Source organism: Panthera tigris, chromosome E2, assembly GCF_018350195.1.
Source record: "Panthera tigris isolate Pti1 chromosome E2, P.tigris_Pti1_mat1.1, whole genome shotgun sequence".
Classification (NCBI taxonomy): Eukaryota; Metazoa; Chordata; class Mammalia; order Carnivora; family Felidae; genus Panthera; species Panthera tigris.
In genome coordinates, this window is record NC_056674.1 from 13345769 (window position 1) to 13369218 (window position 23450).

General features: G+C 59.9%; 3 protein-coding genes across 14 annotated transcripts in view; 2 read left to right on the forward strand and 1 right to left on the reverse strand.

The window, feature by feature from the left end:
- The window catches only part of CIC (capicua transcriptional repressor), a 26608-nt gene extending 11024 nt beyond the window's left edge, over positions 1-15584 (forward strand). For 3 of the 7 annotated variants that reach the window (XM_042970140.1, XM_042970142.1, XM_042970141.1), the window contains exons 3-21: positions 6676-6825; positions 6913-7147; positions 7228-7357; positions 7452-7634; positions 7717-7882; positions 8727-8929; positions 9012-9237; positions 9655-9758; positions 10012-11245; positions 11325-11512; positions 11887-12008; positions 12094-12260; positions 12360-12650; positions 12747-13072; positions 13369-13622; positions 13723-13877; positions 13956-14087; positions 14369-14500; positions 14598-15584. In XM_042970140.1, coding sequence (XP_042826074.1) covers positions 6676-6825; positions 6913-7147; positions 7228-7357; positions 7452-7634; positions 7717-7882; positions 8727-8929; positions 9012-9237; positions 9655-9758; positions 10012-11245; positions 11325-11512; positions 11887-12008; positions 12094-12260; positions 12360-12650; positions 12747-13072; positions 13369-13622; positions 13723-13877; positions 13956-14087; positions 14369-14500; positions 14598-14965 — 4766 coding nt within the window. In that variant the 3' untranslated portion in view covers positions 14966-15584. Of the gene's footprint in view, positions 1-4581; positions 4711-6675; positions 6826-6912; positions 7148-7227; positions 7358-7451; positions 7635-7716; positions 7883-8726; positions 8930-9011; positions 9238-9654; positions 9759-10011; positions 11246-11324; positions 11513-11886; positions 12009-12093; positions 12261-12359; positions 12651-12746; positions 13073-13368; positions 13623-13722; positions 13878-13955; positions 14088-14368; positions 14501-14597 lie in introns of those variants that run through there. The other 4 variants (XM_042970145.1, XM_042970146.1, XM_042970144.1 and 1 more) reach the window with 4 other exon arrangements.
- An 859-nt stretch (positions 15585-16443) lies between these two features.
- On the reverse strand, positions 16444-20885 carry PAFAH1B3 (platelet activating factor acetylhydrolase 1b catalytic subunit 3). 4 transcript variants are annotated; one of them, XM_007086594.3, is made up of 6 exons: positions 20544-20885; positions 18562-18667; positions 18285-18374; positions 17512-17628; positions 17311-17433; positions 16444-16765 (listed from the first exon to the last, which is right to left on the reverse strand). In XM_007086594.3, the coding sequence occupies exons 2-6, from the start codon at positions 18637-18639 to the stop codon at positions 16478-16480; spliced, it is 696 nt and encodes a 231-aa protein (XP_007086656.1). In that variant the 5' UTR covers positions 18640-18667; positions 20544-20885; the 3' UTR covers positions 16444-16477. The 4 variants fall into 4 exon arrangements, with proteins under 4 accessions (XP_007086656.1, XP_007086654.1, XP_007086655.1 ...); XM_007086592.3 differs by having other exon boundaries at positions 18562-18806; positions 20544-20884; XM_007086593.3 differs by lacking the exon at positions 20544-20885 and adding an exon at positions 19042-19163.
- PRR19 (proline rich 19) lies at positions 19578-23000 on the forward strand. Of its 3 annotated transcripts, none has more exons than XM_007086590.3 (3): positions 19578-19620; positions 21762-22368; positions 22455-23000. In XM_007086590.3, exons 2-3 carry the CDS (start codon positions 21768-21770, stop codon positions 22925-22927), a joined length of 1074 nt encoding a protein of 357 aa, XP_007086652.1. In that variant the 5' UTR covers positions 19578-19620; positions 21762-21767; the 3' UTR covers positions 22928-23000. The 3 variants fall into 3 exon arrangements, with proteins under 3 accessions (XP_007086652.1, XP_042826088.1, XP_042826089.1); XM_042970154.1 differs by lacking the exon at positions 19578-19620 and adding an exon at positions 20950-21144; XM_042970155.1 differs by lacking the exon at positions 19578-19620 and adding an exon at positions 20950-21111.
- Positions 23001-23450: the final 450 nt, after the last annotated feature.

Below are 23450 nucleotides of genomic sequence, written 5' to 3' on the forward strand. Positions count from 1 at the left end.
TGCACCGCAGGCGGCTGGATCCTAGCCCGCCGCGCCGCCTCCTCCGCCCGCACCCCGTCCCCTGTTCCCGCTCCCCACGGGGGCCTGGGCTAGGGAACCCCTGTCTCCCCATTTCCGCAGAAAAGCTGATTGTGAAGCCAGGCAGACCTGGGTTCAGATCCCAACCGTGCCACCTCCTGACTGCAAGATCCTACTCTCCTCTGATCCTTTTTCTTGCGAAGCAGCCGGGGAAACAGGGTGTACCGGGGGCTTTGCAGATCCGGACAGGTACCCCGTGAGGGCCGCGCCCAGCCCCCGCCGGCACCCAGGGGCGCGGGAACCCGAGCCCTAGGGGTAGGCCCCGGGCGTGGGGCCTCGGTCTTTCCCATTGGCCGCCTCCGCGCCTGCTGACGCTGATTGGCCGAGACCCCCCCCCCTTCCCCGTCGTTGCGCCATTAACCCCTAAGGGGCCGCGCCCTAGGGCTGGGTGGCGCCCCCCCCCCCCCCACGCAGACAGCTCGGGTGCCAGCTGGCCCGCGCCCCGCCGCGGCCCGCGTGGGTGTCAGGCCGGCCGGGCGCCCGCCCGCCCTCCCAGCACAAAGCGGCTTTGTGGGGCCCGCCGGGGGCTGGCTGGGGGCCAGGCGGCGAGTGGAAAATCTCGTGAGCGCGGGGAGGGGAGGAGAAGGCAGGGCGGCGCCCCCTCCTCCGCCCGGGTTGGGGCGCCTCCCCCAGTCCGCGCCGACCAGCCCTCTCAAGCCCTGGTGCCTGTACACTCCCCCACCCTCCGCCCCTTTCCACCCCCAAATCCATATTCCCCCTCCGTCCTATGCTGTCCATCTCCCAATCCCTGGGGACCCTCCCCCACACCTCTCGCCTGCCTCTTTCCCTCCTAGTCCCCCTGCCTACCCCAGCCCCACTCACACTGACTCACCCCGGCGCTATTTTTAGGCCCCCATCCCTCCCGAGCCGCACCAGCCCAATCCTGGGCTCGTTCCCCAGGCAACCCTGGCCGTCGCCGACGCCGCACGGGGTGGGTGGGTGGGTGGGTGTGTATGTGGAGAGCGGGTGAGGGGAGCTGGGGACACCGGGGTGGTGAGCCGAGGCGGGGACCCAGGCCTGGAGAGCAGGGTGGGGAGCCACGGGCGACAGGGGCGTGGTGCCTCTTGGGCTCAATAAATGGGCCGGTGAGTTCAGAGTGTGTCTGCCTGTCCCTCAGTCTGTCAGCATCCCTGGCTGTACGCCCCAGGCCTCTGGGCAGGCCTCAGCCTGTGCCACCCTGGGTGGCAGTTGGTGTCTCTGTCTGGGCTCCCTGTCCCCAGGCTGGGGGTGGGGTAGTGCTGCGGGGCTGTTTGGGGCCAAACCTTTTGTGGAATTGGTAATGGGGTGGTGCAGGGGATGGCTGCACCATAGTTCTGCCTGAGTACCTGCCTTGAGCGAAGGGTGGTGTTGCATCCCCACTCACATGGGGCGGGGGCCCTGGTTTGGGAAACCCCCTCAGTCTTTTCCAATTAGGGAGGCCCCAGTTAGGGTTGGGGATGGCTGGAGAGATGGAGCTGTCTGGGGTTGGGACCTGCTCTCTCTTCTCCACCCCTAATCACCCCCACCCAGGGTTCCTCCACTCTGAACAATGGAAGCTAAGTATAGGGCTGGCCCAGTGCCCAGGGCAGGGGGGCCCTTCCCGCCCGGATTCCGGCCCCTCCCTGCCAGGCTGGGCCCCCACTTGGCTGTACCCTACCCTGTAAGGGGCCTCTTCCCATCCCTCCTATGTGGGCACTGTGTCTTCTACCAGATGTGCAACCCTCCCAGATGTGTGGGGCCCTCTTTCCCTGCTGTGCCAGGACCTCGCTCTTTTTCTCACCCTACAGAAGTGGGGGAGCTGGGGGCAGTGTTTCTCTGAGCTGTGGCCCAGGCTGCAGTGCAGTAGGGAAGGGGTTAACTTGCCAGTAGGTGACTCACCGGTGGGGAGAGGAGGGGGCAGCGGTGGGGAGATAGCGGGACACATTGATTTCAGCCTTGATTTCTGCCTCACATTGCAGTCCCTGGGGCAGTGAGGTAATGGAGGGTCTGAGTCTGGGGCTGCATAGGGAGGAGGGGGCAGTCACCTAATAGTCCCTCCAGTGGCCCCCTCCAGGCTCACAGCCAAGTGTCTGGCCCTGCAATCTCTGGAGGTCAGAGGGCTATGGACCTTCCCTTCCCCTCTGGGCTCCGATTACCAGTTTTGCCCCTTTTCCATTTCTTCAGCTCTGTCAGTGGATGGGATAGGCTGGGAAAAGGATTTTGTTTGTGCCTGTCCCTGACTCCACCTGTGTAGGGGCCCACTTTTTGTCCATCTGAGCCTGTGCAACCTTTACCTGCCCAGGTGTGACCCCAGGCCTCTGCCTCTACTGGATGTGACCCCAGGGCCATCTTGGGTGACACAAGACCTCTGCCTCTCTCCCCGGTGGGCCCCAGGCCCTTGCCTGTGTCTCTATGCGTGCTCTCTGACCTTTTCATAGTTCACCAGTTGTGTAGTTCTCTTTGTATCACTGTGCTACTATATTCCCCGACCTCTGGGAATGTCTGCCTGCGTCCACCCCCAGGTTGAATTTTCAGTAAAGAGCAGGTGATTTGGAGCTCTGGGCTGTTATGTTCTGGAGGCATGATCTTGCACAATTTATTCAGTTTCTCTGAACCTCATTTTCTCATCTGAACAATGGGCATAATAAAGTGTACCTCCCTAGTGGCTGTGAAGATTCAGTGAACAGTATAATACATGCTGGGTCCCAACACACTGCAGCCCCAGTGTTAGTTTCCTTTCTTCCTCCTGGCCCTTTTCTGGAAGGGGTGGCTCCCAGCCTAGAGTGGTAGGGCCAGCCCACAGTAATGCTCATGGCACCCTGCCTTACACTGTCAGTTAGAGGGTCCCAGGCGGCTGCTAAGTGTCAGGCAGTGTAGCTGAATGATGATGAATGACCATGGCACTCTGGATACCTGATGGGACAGGGTACTGAGGTAGTGCTCGCTGGGGTAAGTTTATATAATGTGTGGGGTCAGTACAGTGGCATCTGTGAGAGGTAGCCTGCATCGGGATCGGAGGTGCCAGCAAGGCCACGTGAGAGGGTGTGAAGATGGAAGAGTGTGTGCGGTTGTGTGGGAGGGATGTGGGGTGTGTGTGTGATGGACAAGCAGTGGTTGTGATGAGGTGTGTGAGATGATACTGCTTATTTGATATGTTGTTTGTATGATGATTCATGTGGGCTGGCAATGAGAATATGCGTTGGTGAAGCATGTATGACAAGGCGTGTATGCAATGGGTGATGTGGAGGATGGGTGAGAACGAGTGTGTATGATGATGGATGGGGAGTGATTGGCCGGGAGTGTGGGAGGTACATGTGAACAGGTGTTCGAGGTGTGCGACTTCGTGTGTGGCAGTGTGAGTATAAGACCACGGTACATGTGACTGTGGAGTGTGTATGAGATAATGGGTGTGGCAGGAAAAGTCTTTCTATGAGAGGGGTGTGTGTGTGTGTGTGTGTGTGTGTGTGTGTGTGTGTGTGTGTGTGGTGGGGGTGAGAGTCGGCTGGTGTGAGTTGGCGAGGGCTCGAGGTGGCTTGAGTAGCCCTACCGCGCAGTTCATCTGCCCTGCGGCGCCGTGCGCGCCCCGGAGGGCCAAGCCGCGCGTGAGCATGTTCTTCGCGTGGACTGGACACACGTAGCACCACACACAACCCCGGGGCCTCCGCAGCGCGGTGCCCCGAACCGCCCCCCTGGCTCGCTGCCTTTACTGCAGTGCGCCCTCCCTGCCACCCTCCTCCCGCGGTCCCGCCCCGGGCCGGCTTGAGGCCAACCGGAGCCCGCCCCGCCCTTCCCTTATTTGCATATGACTGACGTTCCCCCGGGGCGGCCAATGGGGGCGGGCGCGGCGGGGCCTGACCCGCGCGCGGCGGCGGCAGCCAATGGGCTCACGCGCGGGGGGCCGGGCTTGCGCGGAAGGCCGCGGGGGAAGCGGGGAAGGGGCGGGGGGAGGTGCGGCGGGGGGAGGGGAGCGCGTAGTAGTGGCGGGGCGGGGAGGCGGCGGTGCCTCTGCGCGGGGCTCGCTCGGAGCGCACGGACGCACGCACGCTGGTCCGTCTGCCCGCCCGGAGCCGAAGGTCGACCCGGCGCTGAGCCGCGGGCCCGGAGCCCGGAAAGGCGGGGCGGCGGCACCGGCAGCCGGGGCGCGCGGGGCCAGAGCCGTTACCCGCCGGAGCTGCGAGGGAGGGAGGGAGCGAGCCAGCGAGCGAAGGGAGGGGGCCGCCCCCGCGCACGCGCGCCGCGCCCGCCCCGCCTGCCCCGCCCGCCGGGCACCGCGCGGGAGGAGGGAGAGGGAGGGGGCGGCGCCGATGGCCCCTGTGCCGCGCGCCCCGTGACGGCCCCCGCGCGCGCCGGGGGGCGGGGCGGGGCCGGCGCGCTCTGACCTCCCCCGCCCCCCGGGCGGCGGGAGGCAGGCGACGCTGTGCGCAGGCGCGCCCGGCGGAGACCCCCGCGTGGGGCGGCCGGAGGGGGGCGGCGGGGGGGGGGCATGCGGCGACGGCCTCCGGCTCCCCCCGGGCCCGAGCGGCGACGGCCGAGGAGCCGGCGGCGGGCGGAGTGGCGGCGGCCGCTGAGGAGGCGCGAGCCCCGGCCGGGCCCCCCCGCGCCGGACCATGTACTCAGCCCACAGGCCCCTGGTGCCCGCGTCCGGCGCGGCCTCCCGTGGCCTCGGCATGTTCGGTCAGTAGCGCCTGGACCCTGGGACTGCCGGGGTCAAGGTGTCGGGGTGCTAAGTGCGGAGTAACGGGGATAGGGGTATAGTATGAGAGTGATAGACGCAGAGTACAGGGGTGACGGGAAAGTTACAGAGCTTGGCTGGGCCAAGCGTTTAGTGACGGCAGGTGGGAGTGTAGCGGGAGTGATGGGAGTGAGGAGAGGGGAGTAGCTGGGCACAGCTGTGGGTGTTTGGATGATGGGGTGGAACAGGTCCGTTGTCACTGGAGGTGAAGAGTGCAGAGTAACTGGCTTGGGAGCGTGTATTAGAATAGGGGCGGCATGAGACCTGCTGGCCCTAGGTATGGAAGAGAGGGGGAAGGGACTGTGATCGAGTAGTGGGGCTAAGAACAGGGCTTGAGAAGTGAGTGAAGCACTGTTTGCTTAGAACTGAGTGATGGGCTGGAGTGTTTGTGGCATGCTTTGCGGAGACAGAGAGAGTCAGGAACCTGGAGGGCAGTGCACTGAGGAGGGGCAGGACCAAAGGACTATTCCCCCATTGTCTGCTGGTCCCTTTCTTCCCCACCCAGCAGAGGAGGAGGCCTGATGAGAAAGATCCTGGTGAAGAGGGGCATAGATAGGTCCAGGTCCTTGGTGTTGGAGGACCGAGTAGGCTTTTGGGTCCCCAGTGCCCCAGGGATGAAGGATGGGGTCCTCAGAGCGTCTTGAGACCTCCTCCGGTGTTGGCTTCCTTATCCCTCTTCTGTTGACATGGTGTCTACTTTGTCTTTTGTCAGCCCCTTGCACAATCCGTTCTCGAGGCCAGTGGCTCTCTTAGTCCAGGCTTTTGAAGGCATAGAGGGGTCACCCCAGGTCAGATTGATCTGGATCAGGGGGAGGCCTGGAATGATGGAGACCAAGGCTAGGGCGTTTCCCTTCTCTCTTCATCGGCTTCCCTCACAGGGGCCTCTGCTGGTTCCACTTCCCCCAGGGAGCCAGCAGGGAGAGGGAAGCCCACTTCTAGCCCAGGCCTGCCCCAGGAGTCCCGCCAGGGATGGGTCCCGGCCCTGTGCTTACCCTCTTACTACCCAGGTCCTGGGGCAGAAGGTTGAAACCCTAGGACTGGCCTCCTGGGAGGGAAGTGCCTTCCTGTGCATATTCTCAAGAAAACACCTGGCATTTTTGCTTTCTTTGGGCACAGACCTGTAACAGTTCTCTTGTCTGCCCCATTGTCTGTGCCTTTTCTTCCAAGGAGTTTACCACACCCTCCCCTCTTTTTGGGCAAGGGGGCTAGGTGCTACATTCAAGATAAGCTGAGAGGTTTAGAGGGAAGGGGTGCTGGGAGGCCTCTTTGAGGGCAGTAGATTTTGTTATGGGGTGGGGGAGATGCCGGAGCCACCTGTGTCTAGCCCCGGAAAGGCAGGTTGTCTCCCTGGGGTCTGTACTAGGGGGAGGGAGGCCAGGAGAAAGACCTGACACCCCGCTCTGTGGGTATCAGAGAAGAGAAAGGGAAAACAAGCCACGGTCTTCTCAAGAAAGAGAAAGGGAGCGCGAGGCCAAGATGAGGGGCCCCGTCAGATGCCAGCATGGGTGCTGGGAACGGAGCATGGCTGGGGAGGGTTCCTAGCCCTGCTGAGGTTTTGGGGCCTTGGGAGTATGAGATGGCAGTCAAACATGGCCTGGTTTGTGACAGGAGCCAGTCATTCCTCTGGCCTGGTCCCTGGTGGCAGGGCTGGTGGAGGTGGGGGAGGGAGTGGGGTGTGAGGCCTATTTCCCTTCCTAGCTTCTGTTTTCTTTTTTATAAACCTAGAAACCTTTCAGGGAGGAGTTTTTCTCGAGTGATGTCGCACGCAGGAGCCCACGAGGCTCTGGGATAGAGGAAGGGGGTGTAAAGGAGGAGTGGAGCCACCTCATCCAGGGTGGAAAAGAGCTTGAGTTGGGGGTCAAGGCCCGGGTCTCCTGCTGCACAGCTTAGCTGGCTTCTTCCCACAGTGTGGACAAACGTGGAACCTCGCTCTGTTGCTGTGTTCCCCTGGCACTCCTTAGTCCCCTTCCTGGCCCCCAGCCAGCCCGACCCCTCTGTGCAACCAAGTGAGGCCCAGCAACCTGCCAGCCACCCAGTGGCCTCCAACCAGAGCAAAGGTGAGGAATGGGGGGCCACAAGTGGGGTGGCATGGGGTTAGGGTCCAGATGGCCCGGGAGCCCTCTGATCTGCCTGTCTGCCCTTAGAACCTGCCGAGTCGGCGGCTGTTGCTCACGAGCAGCCACCAGGTGGGACAGGGAATGCTGATCCTGGGCGGCCACCTGGAGCCACGTGCCCTGAGAGCCCAGGGCCTGGACCCCCCCACACTTTGGGGGTGGTGGAACCTGGAAAGGGTCCCCCTCCCACCACTGAGGAGGAGGCCCCTGGCCCTCCAGGAGAGCCCCGGCTGGACAGTGAGACGGAGAGCGACCATGATGATGCGTGAGTGCCATGAGGCTTGGGGCTAATGGGTGGAGTGGCTGGAGATGTGGCCCTCACTGTCCCTGCCGCTCCCACCACAGCTTCCTCTCCATCATGTCTCCTGAGATCCAGTTGCCCCTGCCACCCGGGAAACGCCGGACCCAGTCTCTCAGTGCCCTGCCAAAGGAACGAGACTCCTCTTCGGAGAAGGATGGACGCAGCCCCAACAAGGTGCCTCCTCTCTACCTGTCCCCAGCTCACCCTGTGGCTGCCCGAGCCTGTCTCCTGGTTTTAACCATCCCACTTGGGCCTGTATCTGCTGCAGCGGGAGAAGGACCACATTCGGCGGCCCATGAATGCCTTCATGATCTTCAGCAAGCGGCACCGGGCCCTGGTCCACCAGCGTCACCCCAACCAGGACAACCGGACCGTCAGCAAGATCCTGGGCGAGTGGTGGTACGCCCTGGGGCCCAAGGAGAAGCAGAAGTACCATGACCTGGCCTTCCAGGTAACGCTTTTTCCTCCTGGCTCCTACCAGCTTCCTCTGGTGGGGTGGGTGAGTGAAGGGTCTCTCCGCTCTCTCCTGCCAGGTGAAGGAGGCCCACTTTAAGGCTCACCCGGACTGGAAGTGGTGCAACAAGGACAGGAAGAAGTCCAGCTCAGAGGCCAAGCCCACCAGCCTGGGGCTGGCAGGAGGGCACAAAGAGACTCGAGAGCGGAGCATGTCAGAGACGGGGACTGCCGCTGCCCCTGGAGGTCAGTCAGCCCCTTGGCTCTCTTGCCCTGTCACCTCCCTCCCTGAGAGGTGCCAACTACCCTCTTTTTTGCTCAACCCCTGGCCCATAAGCCTTTCTGTGCCCTGTCGTTTTGTTTGAGGACCCTTATCCATAAAGAAACTGGTAGTTGTTTTATGTGAAGGAGCCAGGGAGGTCCAGAGAGATAAAGTCTCCAAACAGTAATCTCATTATCAGTTCGTGAGCACGTAGTGCATGTCAAGGAGAGTGTAATTTCTAATTTTGAAAGCTGTGCCCTGTTTTGTAGATGAGGAAACTGAGCTCAGGGAGGCAAAATCACTTGCTGGAAATTACAGGAAACTAGTAGACAGTGGAGCCAGAATCTCAGCTCCAGCTTGGCTGGTTCCCAGAACCAAAGTTGGAAGCCCCTCATTGGCTACTTCTCCCAACTGAGCGTGTCTGGTGTGCATGTTGCCGTTCTGAGGCACTTTTTTGGTGTGATTCTGTGAGCACTGGCCTGCAGCTCTCTGAGGATGAGGCTCTCCTTTCTCTCTGAGATGAGGGGTCGGAGGCTCGGACCGGCCATTGGTTATTAGCTAGGCAGCACGACATTGCTTGTTTTCAGTCTCGTACTCAAAGGCGGCCTGCCTCCCAGGGAGCAATGGGCTTGCTCCTTGCAATCCCAGAGGGCAAAATCCATTGGGAAATGCCGGGTTGGTGGGTGGTATCTGTTTTCTGCCAGGTGGCCCGGGGTTTCCAAACTCCTCTTGTCCATTATTTAGAAATACTTGTGAATGGCTTGGCCGGTCTGAGGGCTGGTAAAAGGCTTCTGGACTCTGCAGTACTCTTCTCTTTCTACTCTGCAGTGTCCTCGGAGCTCCTGTCCGTTGCAGCCCAGACACTCTTGAGCTCGGATACCAAGGCTCCAGGGAGTGGCTCGTGTGGGGCTGAGCGTCTGCACACAGTGGGGGGACCTGGCTCGGCCCGGCCCCGAGCCTTCTCCCACAGTGGGGTCCACAGCCTGGATGGTGGGGAAGTAGATAGCCAGGCGCTACAGGAACTGACTCAGGTGTGATGGGTGGGGGAGACAGGCAGGGAGGGTTGCCCAAGGTGATGCCCCCCTCTTAACTCTCCCGGTACCTACCCTGCAGATGGTGTCTGGCCCTGCATCCTATTCTGGTACAAAGCCTTCCACCCAATATGGGACTCCAGGCCCCTTCTCGGCCTCCGGTGAGGGAGGTGCCCTGGCGGCCAGTGGGCGACCCCCGCTGCTGCCCACCCGGGCTTCCCGTTCCCAGCGTGCCGCCAGCGAGGACATGACCAGTGATGAGGAACGCATGGTCATCTGTGAGGAGGAGGGAGATGATGATGTCATTGGTGAGCAGTGGCAGGGCCCAGAGTCCTGCCCAGAGAACAGCAGGCTGAGGTTTGAGGGGTGGGCAGAGATTTGATCTAGGCCTCAGGCTCCCTCTTCTCTTTGTTTATGATTGGAGGCATATTCAGTTGAGGCTCTACTGAGTAAACCCAGCCCTGCCCTCGGGGAGCTCCTGGCCAGGCAGGAAACTGGGAAGACAGGGGCATGGATGGCCAGGCCATCGGGCACAGGGTTAGGTGGTGTTATTTGCATGTTCTTAGGCTTCCCCATTGGGCAGGTGGGCACACCTTAGGCTGAGGAACAGCATTCATGGACAGCACTCACTGCCGACTTGGGGCAAAGCCTGGGCTCCATGCTGTCCCTCCTGGGTAGTCCTGCACCCAGCCTTTATGCCAGTGCTGTTCTCTCTGCTCCCTCAGCTGACGATGGCTTCGGCACCACTGACATTGACCTCAAGTGCAAGGAGCGAGTGACCGACAGCGAGAGCGGAGACAGTTCTGGGGAGGACCCAGAGGGCAGCAAGGTGAGAGCTTGGAACTTGGTGTTGTCTGGTAGCACTCACTCTTCCTAGAAAGAGGAAATATCTGTTCGTGTGCATTGACACAGGGAGATTGAGGCCCACAGAGGGCAAGAAGCTACTTGCCGCGTGGTGAATAGAGTCACGGCCTGGATGAATTGAGGCCTTCAGCTGGCCTTGCTACTGGGCGAGACAGGGATGGGCAGGGTGTGAGTATCCGGGCTTCCTTGATGTGGTTGTGTCTCCTCCTTCCACCCAGGGCTTTGGCCGGAAGGTGTTCTCGCCTGTGATTCGTTCTTCCTTTACCCACTGCCGCCCATCGCTGGACCCTGAGCCCCCAGGGCCCCCGGATCCACCTGCAGCCTTTGGCAAAGGCTATGGGCCCACCCCATCCTCCTCCTCGTCCTCACCTGCCTCCTCCTCAGCCTCAGCTGCCACCTCCTTCCCACTGGGCTCAGGGACCTTCAAGGCCCAGGAGTCAGGTCAGGGCAGCACAGCAGGCCCACTGCGGCCCCCACTCCCTGGGGCAGGGGGCCCAGTAACACCTTCCAAGGCCACCCGGTTCCTCTCAACGGATCCTGCCACCTTCCGGCGCAAGAGACCTGAAAGTGTGGGGGGCCTGGAGCCACCAGGCCCCTCGGTCATTGCAGCACCTCCTGGGGGGGGAGGAAGTGTCCTGCAGACACTGGTCCTGCCCCCAAATAAGGAGGAACGGGAAGGCAGTGGAGGCCGCATGCCCTCAGCCCCAGCCCCATCACTGGCCTATGGGGCCCCAGCAGCCCCCCTGTCCCGCCCAGCTGCCACCATGGTCACCAACGTGGTGCGGCCTGTTAGTAGCACTCCTGTGCCCATCGCCTCTAAGCCCTTTCCCACCTCTGGCCGGGCTGAGGCATCTCCAAGTGACACAGCAGGTGCCAGGACTGAGCCAGTCGCTGGGTCCCGAGCACCTGGGAGCTCCCCTCTGGGTGTAAGCTTAGTGTATTCGGACAAGAAGTCGGCAGCAGCCACCTCGCCAGCCCCGCATCTGGTGGCTGGGCCCCTACTGGGCACTGTGGGGAAGGCTCCTGCCACAGTCACCAACCTGCTCGTGGGCACACCTGGTTATGGGGCCCCGGCGCCCCCTGCTGTTCAGTTCATAGCCCAGGGGGCCCCTGGCAGTGGGGCCGCTACAGGCTCAGGAGCAGGTGCTGGGAGTGGTCCCAATGGGCCAGTGCCCCTGGGCATCCTGCAGCCAGGTGCCTTGGGCAAAGCTGGGGGAATCACCCAGGTGCAGTACATCCTGCCCACGCTGCCCCAGCAGCTTCAGGTGGCTCCTGCCCCGGCACCAGCCCCTGGGACTAAGGCAGCAGCTCCTGGCGGCCCCGCACCCACCACCAGCATCCGTTTCACCCTCCCGCCGGGCACCTCAACCAACGGCAAAGTTCTGGCTGCCACCGCACCCACTCCTGGCATCCCCATCCTGCAGTCAGTACCCTCCGCCCCACCCCCCAAAGGTGAGGCCTGGGCTGAGCAGCGGAGGAGAGGGGCTTCAGGCCTGTTTGGCTCTCCTGTAACTTCTTCTCTCTCTTGCAGCCCAGTCAGTCTCTCCTGTGCAGGCCCCGCCCCCGGGTGGCTCCGCCCAGCTGCTACCCGGGAAGGTACTGGTGCCCCTGGCGGCCCCTAGCATGTCCGTGCGGGGTGGCGGGGCTGGCCAGCCACTGCCCCTGGTGAGCCCGCCTTTCTCCGTACCTGTGCAGAATGGTGCCCAGCCACCCAGCAAGGTAAGGGCATCCTGGCTCCACCTGTTCTTCATTCCTCCCCTCCTGGGTGTAGGTTTCTGTGCCACAGTTTCTGTGTGTGCCTTTGTTTCAGTCACTTTTCCTTTTCTCCCTTTTTGTCTGTGTCTGGAACTTTGTCTTTAGGACTTTTTCTTCAATATATACGTACATCTTGATTTTGCCCTTGGCGTCTGCATCTTTTTCTTTCTTTGTGTCTTGTACTGCTTGATGTCTTCTTTTCCTTTGTTCTTTTCTGTCTGGATTCCAAATTTTGCGTTCCCTGTTTTTGCTGAGATCCACCTTCCTAGGTCTTGGTCCTCCCCTGCCCCATTCTGGGTCCCCACCTCACCTCAGCCTGTGGGTGCCCTTGCCCACAGATCATCCAGCTGACTCCAGTGCCCGTGAGCACACCCAGCGGCCTGGTGCCGCCCCTCAGCCCAGCCACGCTCTCTGGACCCACCTCGCAGCCTCAGAAGGTCCTGCTGCCCTCCTCTACCAGGTAATGGCAGCTGAGCCCTCACCTGGAGGCCAGCCCAGAGATGGGGCCAGCTTACCTCACTCCCCCCTTCCTCTCCTTGCGGCAGAATCACCTACGTGCAGTCGGCGGGTGGGCACGCGTTGCCCCTGGGCACCAGCCCTACGTCCAGCCAGGCTGGAACAGTCACCTCGTATGGGCCCACGAGCTCGGTAGCCCTAGGCTTCACCTCACTGGGGCCCAGCGGACCCGCCTTCGTGCAGCCCCTGCTTTCAGGTGAGGGGCAGCCTGGCAGGAAGAGCTGGGGACCCAGGGTGGTGCCGAGGTGGCCCAGGCCCTAACTGGGGCCCCCGCCTCTCCTCTTTGTCTCTGCAGGCCAAGCCCCGCTGCTGGCTCCCGGCCAGGTGGGCGTGTCACCTGTGCCCAGCCCCCAGCTGCCGCCCACCTGCACAGCCCCTGGAGGTCCTGTCATCACGGCGTTTTACCCTGGCAGCCCTGCACCCACCTCCTCAGCACCCCTGGCCCAGCCATCCCAGGCGCCCCCGGGCCTGGTCTACACTGTGGCTACTAGCACCACCCCACCTGCTGCCACCATCCTGCCCAAGGGCCCACCGGCCCCTGCCACTGCCACCCCGGCCCCTACTAGTCCTTTTCCTAATGCCACAGGTGGGTGTCAGGCCAACCCAGGGTGGGGTGATTTGGAGGACCCAGAAGGTGGGCTCCAGACAGGCCTGGCTCAGCAAATGCTCTTCTTTCCACCAGCAGGCTCCATGACCTACAGCTTAGTGGCCCCTAAGGCCCAGCGGCCTACCCCCAAGGCCCCCCAGAAAGTGAAGGCGGCCATCGCCAGCATTCCTGTGGGTTCCTTTGAGGCAGGTGCCCCTGGGCGGTCAGGCCCTGCATCCCGGCAGCCTTTGGAGCCTGGCCCAGCCCGTGAGCCCCCTGTCCCTGAGTCTGAGCTTGAGGGTCAGCCCACAACGCCAGCCCCTCCACCGCCCCCAGAGACCTGGGCTCCCACAGCCCGGAGCAGCCCCCCACCACCCCCGCCTGCTGAGGAGCGGACAGGCACCAAGGGCCCGGAGACCATGGTAAGTGTGAAGCAGGCCAGGCAGATCGTGCTGCCACACAGCTCGGCGTCTCAGTCCATTGTTTGCTTTTCTGCTCCATCCTTCTTACCTGCACACCTGCCTGAACTCTGTCCTTGTTTGCAGGGGTTGGGGGTGTTGGGGGAGGGGAGCTCTTCTGTCCCTTTTGCTTGTCTGTATGGCTGGGTCTTCTCCAGAGCTGTACATCTTGGGTGGTTGGCACCCAGCTCTCTGTTCGAGGTTTTGCCCCAGCGAGTCTGAATCCAGTGTCCTCCGTCTCCCTGCCGTCCCTACCCCAGGCCAGCAAATTCCCCAGCTCATCTTCAGACTGGCGAGTCCCTGGGCTAGGCCTGGAGAGCCGTGGGGAGCCTCCCACCCCTCCCAGCCCGGCCCCAGCTCCGGCCCCAGCCCCCAGTAGCAGCAGCAGCAGCAGCGAGGGCAGCAGTGGGAGGGCAGCTGGGGACACCCCCGAGCGCAAGGAGGCGGCTGGTACCGGCAAGAAGGTGAAGGTGCGGCCCCCGCCCCTGAAGAAGACCTTTGACTCTGTGGACAAGTGAGCATGGGCTGGGCTCCGTGGCAGAGCGTGTAGGGCGGGAGGGAGAGGGAGGCAGCTGCCGTCTCAGGCAGGGGAGGTGACCCCGCCGGCTCTCCAGCAGGGTCCTGTCAGAGGTGGACTTCGAAGAGCGCTTTGCTGAGCTGCCTGAGTTCCGGCCTGAGGAGGTGCTGCCTTCGCCTACCCTGCAGTCTCTGGCCACCTCCCCCCGGGCCATCCTGGGCTCCTACCGCAAGAAGAGGAAGAACTCCACCGGTAGGCGAGTGTGGGGCACCTGGGTTAAGTGGGGGGCAGACCAGGGCTGCCTCCGCTGAGCCTGCTTCTGTTGGACAGACCTGGACTCGGCCCCCGAGGACCCCACCTCGCCCAAGCGCAAGATGAGGAGACGCTCCAGTTGCAGCTCAGAGCCCAACACCCCTAAGAGTGCCAAGTGCGAGGGGGACATCTTCACCTTTGACCGTACAGGTGCCGGCACCGAGGCAGGCGGAGCTGTGGGGGACCTAGGACCTTTAAGAAGGGCGGGGTCTTGGCAATGGAGTTACAGATGCACGGTGGTGATGGGGAAGGACAGCCGGTCACGGATGGGAGGGTGGGTTTTAGGGTCCGGTAGGGTCCAGAGGCAGGTGCCTTCTCTGAACTCTGCTGTTACAGAATTCAGTGAGGGCTGAGCAGACATCCAGACGGTGGCGGGGGCAGGGAGCAGGCTGCTGCCGTAGCCTTGACTGTCCTCCCTGTGCTGCTCCCAGGTACGGAAGCCGAGGATGTGCTCGGGGAGCTGGAATACGAGAAGGTGCCATACTCCTCACTGCGGCGCACCCTGGACCAGCGCCGGGCCCTGGTCATGCAGCTCTTCCAGGACCATGGCTTCTTCCCATCGGGTGAGTGTATCTTGGAGTCTTGGGGGGGCCCCTAAAGAGGACCTGCCTGCTCATCTCACCCTGCCTTCCCCGCCCCCCATCGTCCTTCTGTCCCCAGCCCAGGCCACGGCAGCCTTCCAGGCACGCTACGCAGACATCTTCCCCTCCAAGGTCTGTCTGCAGTTGAAGATCCGAGAGGTGCGCCAGAAGATCATGCAGGCGGCCACTCCCACGGAGCAGCCCCCTGGAGCTGAGGCCCCCCTCCCCGGACCACCCCCCACTGGCACTGCTGCTGCCCCTGTCCCCACTCCCAGCCCCGCTGGGGGCCCCGACCCCACCTCACCTGGCTCGGACTCTGGCACAGCTTCGGCTGCCCCGCCACTGCCTCCACCCCCAGAGCCAGGTCCTGGACAGCCTGGCTGGGAGGGCCCTCCCCAGCCCTCCCCCCCACCCCCTGGCCCCTCCACAGCTGCCACAGGCAGGTGAGGGGCCCAAGAAGATCCCAGGACCCACAGTACCCCCCTCAGGACATGGACAGTATGTAGGTGGCAGGAATGGGGGGGCAGGATGGTTACCTCCTCCCCAATAAAGCCATTTCGTCCTTTCTAGTTTGGGGCGGAATGAGGCCTGCTCCTCTTGTCTATCCCCCGTCCCCCCACAGCTTTCTCCCTGTGACGGGGGGCAGCTGAGGGGAAGCAGGGGCACAGTCTGCCTCCACGGAGCCCCTGTATATAACCTGGAGTGTGTTACCTTCAGACCTTTTCACTTGTACTTTATGCAAAATGGCTCATGTGAGGGCTACAAGCTGGAGGGTAGCACGGGCCTTGGGCCACAGGGAGAGGTGCCTGTGGAGTAGGGGGAGTTCATGCACCCCTTTTTTCCCCAGAGGGGCTGGACTCAGGTTAGTTTGGGGTGGGGGCTCCTGCACTTTGCCACAGGCATGGGGAGGGTTCTCTCCCCACCCCCTCTGCCCTCCCAACTTGGGTTGTACTTTCTAAGAAGGTGATTCCCCCTACCCTTGTCCCTATCCCCAGAACAAAACATGTTGATCATGTGCAATATTTCTTACTGTGCCGAGAAGCCGAAATTAAAGCTGTTTAACACACTTGTGTGGCTGCCCACTCTAAAGGGAGAAGGGGGGGGTGGGGTGGGTTGTACTGTCCCCAAACAGTCAAGGAGCTTATACACTTCTCCCAGTGCAGTCCCTCCCCACATCAGAGGGACCCTGTGGGCCGAGAACACTGACTCACTGTGGACTGAACAGCCTGTCTTCAGCCCTGGCACTTGGAAGTCCTTGTCCCTACTGTGCCTTTCACAGTCGTCCCAACATCTGGGGGCTCAGGAAGGCCTGAGAGGTCTGAGCCTAGGTGGTACTGGGCTGGGTTTGCCCAGTAACCCAGATACAGTGCTGTTCTCGGTGACCCCTGCTGCCCCCACATGGCCTGAGCCAGCACTGCACCCAGGCCAAAAGGAGCCTCCTGGGTTACACCCCTCACAGTGTGTGGACAGTGCTCCTCTGGGGAGACAGATAGATTCCCTGTGGAGGCACGACTGCTTGTGATGGGGAGGGTCAGGAAGCTTCCGTAGGAAATGGCATCTAAGGTACAACCAGAGCACCAGAAGCTCCAGCCAGGGGAAAATCGGCAAAACGGGGAAGGCAGCTTTGGAAGGGCTTTGGCTGCTTGCTAGGTCAGTATGTTCCCAGAATTCTTATTTGACTTTGATCTTGCAGGGTAGTGTGTGCAAACTGGTTTCACCTAGTGTGTTACTGATTGATGGTGCCTGCCTGGAGTGTTACTGAGAGTAAAAATCTGCTAGACCCTGCAAGAACCTGAGTGCCTTGATGGATTGGTGATGGCTGCTTCAGGCAGAAACAGCATCCTTCGGAGCTGCAGGGTCGCAGAGATCATAGTTAAGGTTGAGATACCCAGAAGAGCTTGGCCATAAAGCAAGAAACGGGAGACTAAGGAATGAGAATTTAATGGGGAAGAAGGATGCTTAGGGTGTAGCCTCTGGCCGGGGGACACCCTGGCCCTGGTCTTGGGCCAGCAGACGCAGAAGCAGGGAGTGCAGGGCCCGACAGACAGGTGTGTAGCCCAGGCGGCTCAGATGCAGGTAATCGTACATGTCATGGTGACTTATGGTACCGTCTGAGTGCACAAAGCCAGGGTCGGCATCCAGGAAGTGGGCCCGTGGGTGGCCAGCCAATGCTGCCCGGACCAGCTCGTTCACTCGCCGGTTTTTCTCACGAAGTGGGTTAGGGTGCTGGCCCCTCGGAAGCAGGCCCTGAGAAAGGCCACCAAGAGTTGTGAGGAGACATCCTACCAACATCTGGGTATCCTGTTCTCTGGGACAAACTGTTCACCCTCACCAGGAAGTTCCCAGGTGTAGAATATACTAGGGATGGAGTAGTGGGTGATCAGAAGGGTAATTCCTGATACCATGTCCGAGACTCCCTTCAGCAAGTACCTTCTGGGTGCCAGCCCCTTTCCAAGTATCCATCACAAAAATGACACCATGGCAAAGGGTCAACCCCTCTTTCAGAGGAGGAAATATTCCAGCTGGAAGTGATGGAGCCTGGATTCACCCCAGGAACGCCTATTTTTGGCTAATTGTTTTGAGTTTTGCAACACCCCCCAGAATCTTCAGCAATTTCTTGGGCGACAGCAGCTACCTGGTCCCTGAACACCTTAACAACAGCTGCTGGGTATGTAGCAAGCTTCAACTGGAGATTTTGCCCGAAAACCACCGCTTTGTGCCATGCTGCCCAGAACTGTGCCGGCTGCAGCTACACCTGCCATTCTTTCTTCCCTGCCCTCCCACCCTCTCACCAGCACCACGACCCGGGCCTGGGGCTGCCGTTGGTTCACCAGTTGCACAATGGCCTTGATGCCACCAGTCACTTGCTCTGCTGTGTGCCCGTGGTTGTTGGTACCCACCCAGACCACCACAATCTGTGGAAAGAAAGGCATGAAGCAACGGTCAGGAGGGAGGCTTGGGGCGCGTTAGCTGCCCACCGAAGCTCTGCTCACCTTGGGCCGGATGTGTTCCAGCTCCCCGTTCTCCAGTCGCCAAAGCACATGTTGCGTACTGTCACTGCCAATGCCAAAGTTAAGTGCGTGCAGAGGAGAAAAGAGCTCCCGCCAGAGCTGCAGACAAGAAGTGGTGTGGGTACATTGGCAACAAGGGCATTGGCAATAAGGACCACCACCCTCTGTCCAAGCCACATATAATGGAAGAGCCCTGCCTTATGGAGGCAGTCTGGTCGAATCTCGCTTTATGCAAACCTATTACAGTCTCACTTTCATGGAGATCCACAGAAGCGAGACTCACTTTATGGAAACCTATTCTGCTAGAGTCATGCATGCATGGAACCAACAGCATTTACAGTTGATGAAAGCCATCATGGTTTGACCTCACTTAGTGGAAACGTAACATAATTGAGTCCCCTTTGTGGAGAGCTATTACAGTTGACTTTCACTTGGTGGAAAGACTACAGCTTTGTGGACATCCATTAGGGCTGTGCACTACCTTAAGCAAACAATAGAATCTCACTTTAGGCAATCTTCTTGCAAGAAAGCCTCATTTTAAGATTTTAAGTCTCACTACACAAAAACCCATGTGACAAAGACTAGTCACACAGTTCCTTCTCAGTAGAATGTTGCATCTTACACGGAGGTTTGGGTGTGGGTGCTGCCTGAGGCTATTTCGGGTACCTCATCCCTGTCTGGCTTGGGCTCTGATCCAGATGTGTCAGTGAGGGCACAGGCCTGGGTGGGGCAAGGGGATGGGGGATGGGCCTCACCTCGCACTGGTGCATTAGCTGGACCAAGGAGTCCCCGATGAAGACGACTTCGGGTTCCTTATCTTTGCTGTCGGCCACGAACCGATGGTGCTTCGGGGACGTACAAGGGGAGTCAAAGGCACGCGCGCTGCTTGGCCCACCCCACTCTGCTTCCCCGCTTCGCCTCCACCACCCCAACTGCTCTCAGTTTCCTAATCCCACAGAGAGAGTGGCGCCAACCAACTGCTCTCCTGAGGCCCCTCCCGGACTCCTGAGTATCGCGGGCCGGGTCGCTCACCAGGGACATCCAGCGTCCGTCACCCTGCACGTCCTGCACCGGCGTGGGCTTGCTGGCTGGGTTCTCCTCTCCGCTCATCTTGGCGCCGCAGCTCCTTCCTGCAGGACTGGCGAGGGAGGTTGACCCGGGAGAGTCGGCCGAGGAGGTGGCTCCGCCACGCCCACCCCTCCCTTCCAGGCAACAATGGACGGTCCCGACGCCCGCACTCTAGCGAGGACTACTGCCGATCCCGGGCACCGCCTCCTCTGCAGGAGCGGAAACCTTCACTTAAAAGGGGTGGTGGAGTTGGGAACCCATGCTTCCCCCGCGGCGGCCGCGCAGTGGGCTCGTCCGGCGCTTCCCGCCCGGGCCGCTCAAGCTCGGGCGGCGGCGGCCAGCGCACCCGGGCCCCTGGGAACGGGGAGGCGAGATCATCCAGCACCCATAGGGGAGGGAGGAACCCCACACGCCACACCGGCGTCAGGGGGAGGGGCGAGCTACCTGAAAGGCCGAGAGTGGGGCGGGGGAAACCTAGAGCTTTTCTTTGGGGGAAGAATCCGTTTGCTGTAGAGCGAGAAATGTGCGGAAGGGATCGCCAGCTGTGTGTGTGTGTGTGTGTGTGTGTGTGTGCGCGCGCGCGCGCGCGTGTGTCATTCACGTGGTGGTGGGGGAGGGAAATGAGTGGACGAGTCCATTCCTGGATCCCTTGAGGGGGTGGCTCGTACGCACCTGGCTAGGTGGGGACGCTCCCATTTTCTATTGATGTGGGTAGAAAAAAAGAGCAAAGTGTGAAAAATAGAGCCTCCGTTGTAAGGAGACATCCTAAGAGAGAGCCAGGACTTAAGTGCTCCTATCTGCTCGCAGGCCTCCCCTGCTCAAAAATACCAGTTTTTGTGGCATAAAATCTAAACTACACATCTTTGCATTACAAACATCACAGGCCCTGCAAAGAGGGCAGAAGAAGGTACAGAAAGAAAAAGGAAATTAGAGATGCTGCAAGGCCCAGGTCCAGCCTGGCACCCCTCCCACCCAGCTCATCTTGCAGATCTGTGGCCTCTGTTCCTCTCTCTAAACCCACAGGTGTGTCTAAGCTCTGAAGCCTACATCCATAGCCAAGGCCACCTAAGGTCGGCCCCTCCCGGCCCATATTAATCTCAAATGTCAAGTCTTCCCAACTCTTCCTCTTCTCAGGGACCAGGTGGGGGTCCCACATTCCCCTAAACTTCCTGGTTATATTCCCGTAGCTCCACTTCCTAATGGGACCTTCCCATCTATTCATTCTTTCTAGGTAGGTTGATACTGAAATATGGTCTTATTTATCATGTTTTGCTTCAGTCCACTTGCCTGGAACAGGGCCTGACTCATAGTACCAAGTACTATGGCTGTTCACAAGAACTTAAATGATTATTAAACGAATGGGTCAAATCCTGGCCTTGTCCCAGTGTGTTGGGGAAGACAGATCCAGACGCAGAGATGAGGAAAGGATCAAGGTTGTGATTAAGAGAGGTGGAGAAGGGGAAGGAGAAAGAGAAGGACTCAGAGTAGGGGGTTCCTAGGAGTAGCATTTGAGTTTGGCTTTGAAAACTCAGGAAGTCTGGGTAAGCTGTATTACACAGGTAATATAGCTGATTAGGGCGTGGGGAAACTCTGGCCATAGCTTTATTTTATTTTTTAAATGTGTATTTTTGAGTGAGAGAGAGCAGGCAAGGAAGGGGCAGAGAGAGAAGGAGACAAAGGATCTGAAGCTGGCTTGTGTGTGGGCTTGAACTCACCAACCGTGAGATCGTGACCTGAATGGAAGACAGAGGCTTAACCGACTGAGCCACCCAGGTGCCCCTATAGCTTGATTTTAAAGTCTGAGGGGACTAGTGTCGGTAGATAAGTTCAAAAGGTAGAGAAGCCGTTGCTGAAGCAAAGCTTAGTGAGAAACAGCTTCGAGGCATTCATTCCATTCAAACCAAGTGCTGTTTCAAGTTAGATGTATTGGCTCATTTTATACTTACAGCAACCACACGAAGGAGGCACTATCAACTCCATTTTACAAATTAGGAAATCGAGGGTCTGAGCAGTTACACACTTTTCAAGGTCATACACCTCAAACGTGCCAGTTTGGGTTGTTTAAACCTAGGTAGTCTAACTCCAGATCCTAGCTCTGAATGACGACTCTATACTGATTCTCTAGGGATGAATTCTGTGACTGTCTGGGGACCCGCTGCAAGTGGAGACTGCCATGGCCCTTGTTTCCCCTTGTGCCTCGCCTCACGGCTTTCCCCGAGAGACAGTCTAAGCCAATCAGCATTCACGAAGGGGGCGGGCCCAGCGAGTCTCACAGCAGATTGGTGTATGGGAGATGCCTAAGGACAAATGAGAGAGATTTCTGGAAGTAAGGCTGGAAAGGGTGGGACCATAACCGGCACTCTGTTCCTCGTGCCTCACGAGAGCAGGAAGTCAAAGGGCGTGGGCGGTGCACGCGCATGCGTGTAGTGTGCGTGAGGCCCCGAAGAGTCCACAGGGCGTCGTGAACTAGGGTCACCGTGGAAAAGAGGCCATTGCACCCCACAGCCACGTGGGGTGGGTGGGGGACGGGGTTCATTGGGCCAGGAGGTGAGGTACTCCACCCTTACCTACCCCCCACCAACTGTACCCCCCTTTCCTAACTCAACTGCCCGCCTTTGCCTCATCTACCCTAGTCCACCGCATTCCCATGACTAGGCCCAGTTCCTGGTAGCTCCTCCGTTGCCTTTTCTGTTTTCCCGAGGTCTTCTCTGTCTCTCCTACTTCTTTGTTGCTGTCTCTTCTGCCTTTCTCTCTCTACCATCTCACTCCACTTTCTGCATTCTCCAGTACCTCCTCTACTTCTGGATTTCTCCTCTGTCCATAATTCCTTCTAGTTCACCAGACCCTGTGGTCTCATGATCCCGTCCACATCCCCCATCTTCTAGCTACTTTCTCCTGTCCCAGTACCCTGTAACCCCTTGTCTGTTCTCTGTTCTGACACACCTCCCCATTCACCATGACTCCCTTGACCCCATCCAACCCCCACGACTCCTTCCTTGACCAAGTCTTTGCCAATCACTCCCTACCCACCCACTATCTTATTCTCATCTTGTCTCTGTAAATAGGCCTTCCACTTCACCCCAAACTATCTTCTCTTCTCACTATTCACTTTTAGGTCCCTGATTTATCGGCATGATGATGACTGTCCTATCTTTTTCTTCCAGGACATTATGGACCACCGGGGGCCAGGCCCCCAGCCTTTCCAGCGGCCTGAGAAACCTGGTCGTGTCCGTCGTCGGAAGACCAGGCGGGAGCGTAACGAGGCCCTGATGGGCAGCCGCCGGCCATTGACCCATCAGGATCCTCCTGTGACCAGTCAGGATCCACCTGTGGCCCCTACTGTTCCCAAGGTTGTGGTCATAACGCAGGGCCGGCTGAGCCGGGAGCACCGGGGTCTCTTTAATCATGAGGTGAAATCTCTGGATGTGGCCCGGCTGCTTAGCAGTGGGTCCCTAGAGCCCGGCACCCCTTCACTCCCCACCAAACGCTTCTCAAGCCCAAGCTGGGCCCAAGAACCAGCTCCCCAGTCAAGGGGCAAGGAGAACCAGGTGCCTAGAGGCTCAGGCCCAGGCCCACCCAGTCCCCCAGAGCTCCCTGGCTTGGGGCAGCTGCTGGAGGAGCTTCAGTGCCAGTTGATTCTGCCACAGGCCTTCCCCAGGAGGAACCTAGTGCAGGAGGCCAGGGATGCCATCGTGGGCACTTTACAGGCCTGCCATGGCTGCGTGCCCGACCTTACCCTGGTGCTCCGTGACTGCCAGCCACCCTTACCAGGTGAGTCCACCTCCTACTTCCTGTGATCCCTTTCTCCTTGTCTGCTGTAGCTCAGCTGTCTCCCATGCTTTTTTCCTTTGTGCCAGGGACCAAGCCTGGGGGCCCTGAAAGACAAAGGATGACACCCTCCTGGATCAACAGCCCGGAGCAGGCCCCAGGGGAGAGGAGGCAGAGGAGGCAACAGAGGACAAAGGAGCTCACTTTCTCCATGCCTCACACCTCCAGCACTCCCCTGGTGCACAGGGTGAGCCTGGCGCCACCAAAAGGTCCCTGGCCACCGCCTTTGCCCTTGTTGCCTTCGCCATCCGGGGCAGCCTGGGGCCCCCCAACAGCCTTTGACCTACTGAAAAGCATCTGGCTGGTTGCCACACCTCCCCCTCCCCGGCCCTGGGGGGTTGGCCCACAACAACCCCTGCCTCAGCCACCATCACCCTTGTTGCCCCGAACCTCTGCCCTGGATTGGAGCCCCAGCCCTCCTGCCCCACTGCCCAGCCTCTCCTGGGTGGTGGCCCAGAGCAGCCCAGAGGCCTGGTCCTTTCCACCTATGAGACTGTACTGAGGGGACTGAGGCTGGGCTAGGGGCAGGAAACCCGCACTCCTGATCACTTCAATAAAGTACCTTCTTCATGGTCCCCTTGATTTTCAGTGAGTGGCTGACCCAAGCAAGCAGCTTTGCTTTGCTCTGAGTTCTGGGTCTAAGATGGAGGGGAAGATACCATCACTTGTCACCTTCTTGGGATTTGAGGGCCAGCAGGGTGGGGAAACCTGGGGTTCAGTCAGTCCAATGCATCTACCCACTGAAGCCAACTATGTGCCAGGCTCAGCTCTGGTGATGCTGGGGCCCCAGAGTCAGTGCTACTGTGGCTGTGTCCCCAGAAGATTCCCAGTCCAGTGGTGGGCACAGACAGTTCCAGCCCCAATGGTTGCATCTTGGGGACAGAGAGGTGCAGGGGCTGAGGGAGTCCAAGGGGGGAGGGATGATTCGTCCCTGGTGATGAGGGAGTTCCTCAGAAAGGAGCAGATGTAGACCTTTACACATTTTAAGATTGGTAAGAACTTACTAGTAGAGGAAGAAAAGAACA